Genomic DNA, 1,472 nt, shown 5'->3' with positions numbered 1-1,472 from the left:
AATGGAGAACAGAATGAATCTAGACTAATGTTTGCAGAGATATTTCACAGCAGATAAGAAGAACAAAACTTGTTATTTATAACAGAAAACAGAATGAATCTAGATTAATATTTGCAGAGATATTTCACAGCAGATAAGAAGAACAGAACTTCTTTTTTTTATACAGAGATATTTCACAACAGATAAGAAGAACAGAACATACAGAGATCAGCTGTAAGAATTTCATAATTGAAAAAATAGAACAAAATAAATAAAATTCTAAAAATTAAGAATTCCTATTTTTCTAACCTAGATCTCACCACATATGTAAAATACATAATCACTTGCACAATAGAAAACTTTGATTCATTAAACAAAAAACTTAGGGGACATTCAGAAAAAAGAAGAAAAAAGTTCTTCCAAAAACTAGTCAACAAATGCAACCCAAGTAACAAACACTCATCCATTATGGACTAGTTGGAACATGATACATGAGAAAAAAAAAAAAAAAAGGGTTGTCTACATTCATGATCAAACTCCTAAAAAACAGAAACAAGATGATCAACTCCTTAAAAAAAAGAAACAAGCATCCCATCCCATCCCATGATCTTCTAAAATCTAAAATTAAAACCCCCATGGATCTTGAGAGGCAAAATCCCAGTTGATAAAACCTTGTCCACCAGCAGTAGCAATCCCAATATCATTACTAGCCTGCAAGAAATCATTCTGATAAGCACCAAAGTCAGGCCAATACATACTTTCCCCAGCCTGATCACTCAAACATCCCCCAATTGAACTTTCTGCGCCGCAACCGAATCCGGAATCTGCATCTCCAAAACTAAGTACAGTACTACTTTCTAAGAATGATTCAGTAGTTGGCATCTGAATCTGAGTCTGCTGTTGCTGCTGGAAATATTCAGGCAAGTTTAGGGTTGCTGAAGAGCCATAAAGTCTGAGAGCAGCTTGATCATAGGCCCTAGCAGCTTCAATTGAAGTGTTAAAAGTGCCTAACCAGATTCTGTTGCCTCTATTTGGCTCTCTAATTTCACCAACCCATTTGCCCCAAGTTCTTTGCCTAACTCCTCTATATGGGCAAAGTGGGTTTTCAGGTCCCCCTTTCCCTTTCATACACCCTTTCCTTGATTTCCTCATTGTTATTGGTTTTTTGTGCCTGTAGCTCTCTCTTTCCATTCTTCTTAGGTTAGGGTTTTAAGGTTTTAAGGTTTTAGGTTTATGTGTTGCTATCATCAAACATGCTTCTCTATTTATAGCAAATAACTTTCCTTTTTTAGGATCAAGACATCACGCTTCACGTGTCACACGCCTCCTTGTGTTCCTCAAAATATCTAACTATCCCTTTCACTTTCAAGTTTTCTATTAACTCTCTAATTTTGTATGAACTCAAACTTTTTTTTTTATAAACCACAGTCTAAACTAATTTAGATTCGAATCGAGTAGGTCTTTTTTATAAAACAAAACTCTTCTACTAAGTT

The 1,472-nt window shown here is 35.0% G+C and overlaps 1 protein-coding gene across 1 annotated transcript; it reads right to left on the bottom strand.

Annotated features, from left to right (window-relative positions):
• Nucleotides 1-411: 411 nt before the first annotated feature.
• Nucleotides 412-1,202, bottom strand: LOC136206927 (dehydration-responsive element-binding protein 2G-like). Its single transcript, XM_065998138.1, has one exon. The coding sequence runs from the start codon at nucleotides 1,168-1,170 to the stop codon at nucleotides 604-606; it is 567 nt and encodes a 188-aa protein (XP_065854210.1). The 5' UTR covers nucleotides 1,171-1,202; the 3' UTR covers nucleotides 412-603.
• Nucleotides 1,203-1,472: the final 270 nt, after the last annotated feature.

Source organism: Euphorbia lathyris, chromosome 9 (genome assembly GCF_963576675.1).
Source record: "Euphorbia lathyris chromosome 9, ddEupLath1.1, whole genome shotgun sequence".
Lineage (NCBI taxonomy): Eukaryota > Viridiplantae > Streptophyta > Magnoliopsida > Malpighiales > Euphorbiaceae > Euphorbia > Euphorbia lathyris.
The sequence above is the reverse complement of the archived record's forward strand: the minus strand, read 5'-3'. Positions and strand labels throughout refer to the sequence as shown.

Bases quoted from the DNA above. Each gene is read 5' to 3' on its own strand.
- LOC136206927 (XM_065998138.1), bottom strand. From the start codon at position 1,170: ATGGAAAGAGAGAGCTACAGGCACAAAAAACCAATAACAATGAGGAAA.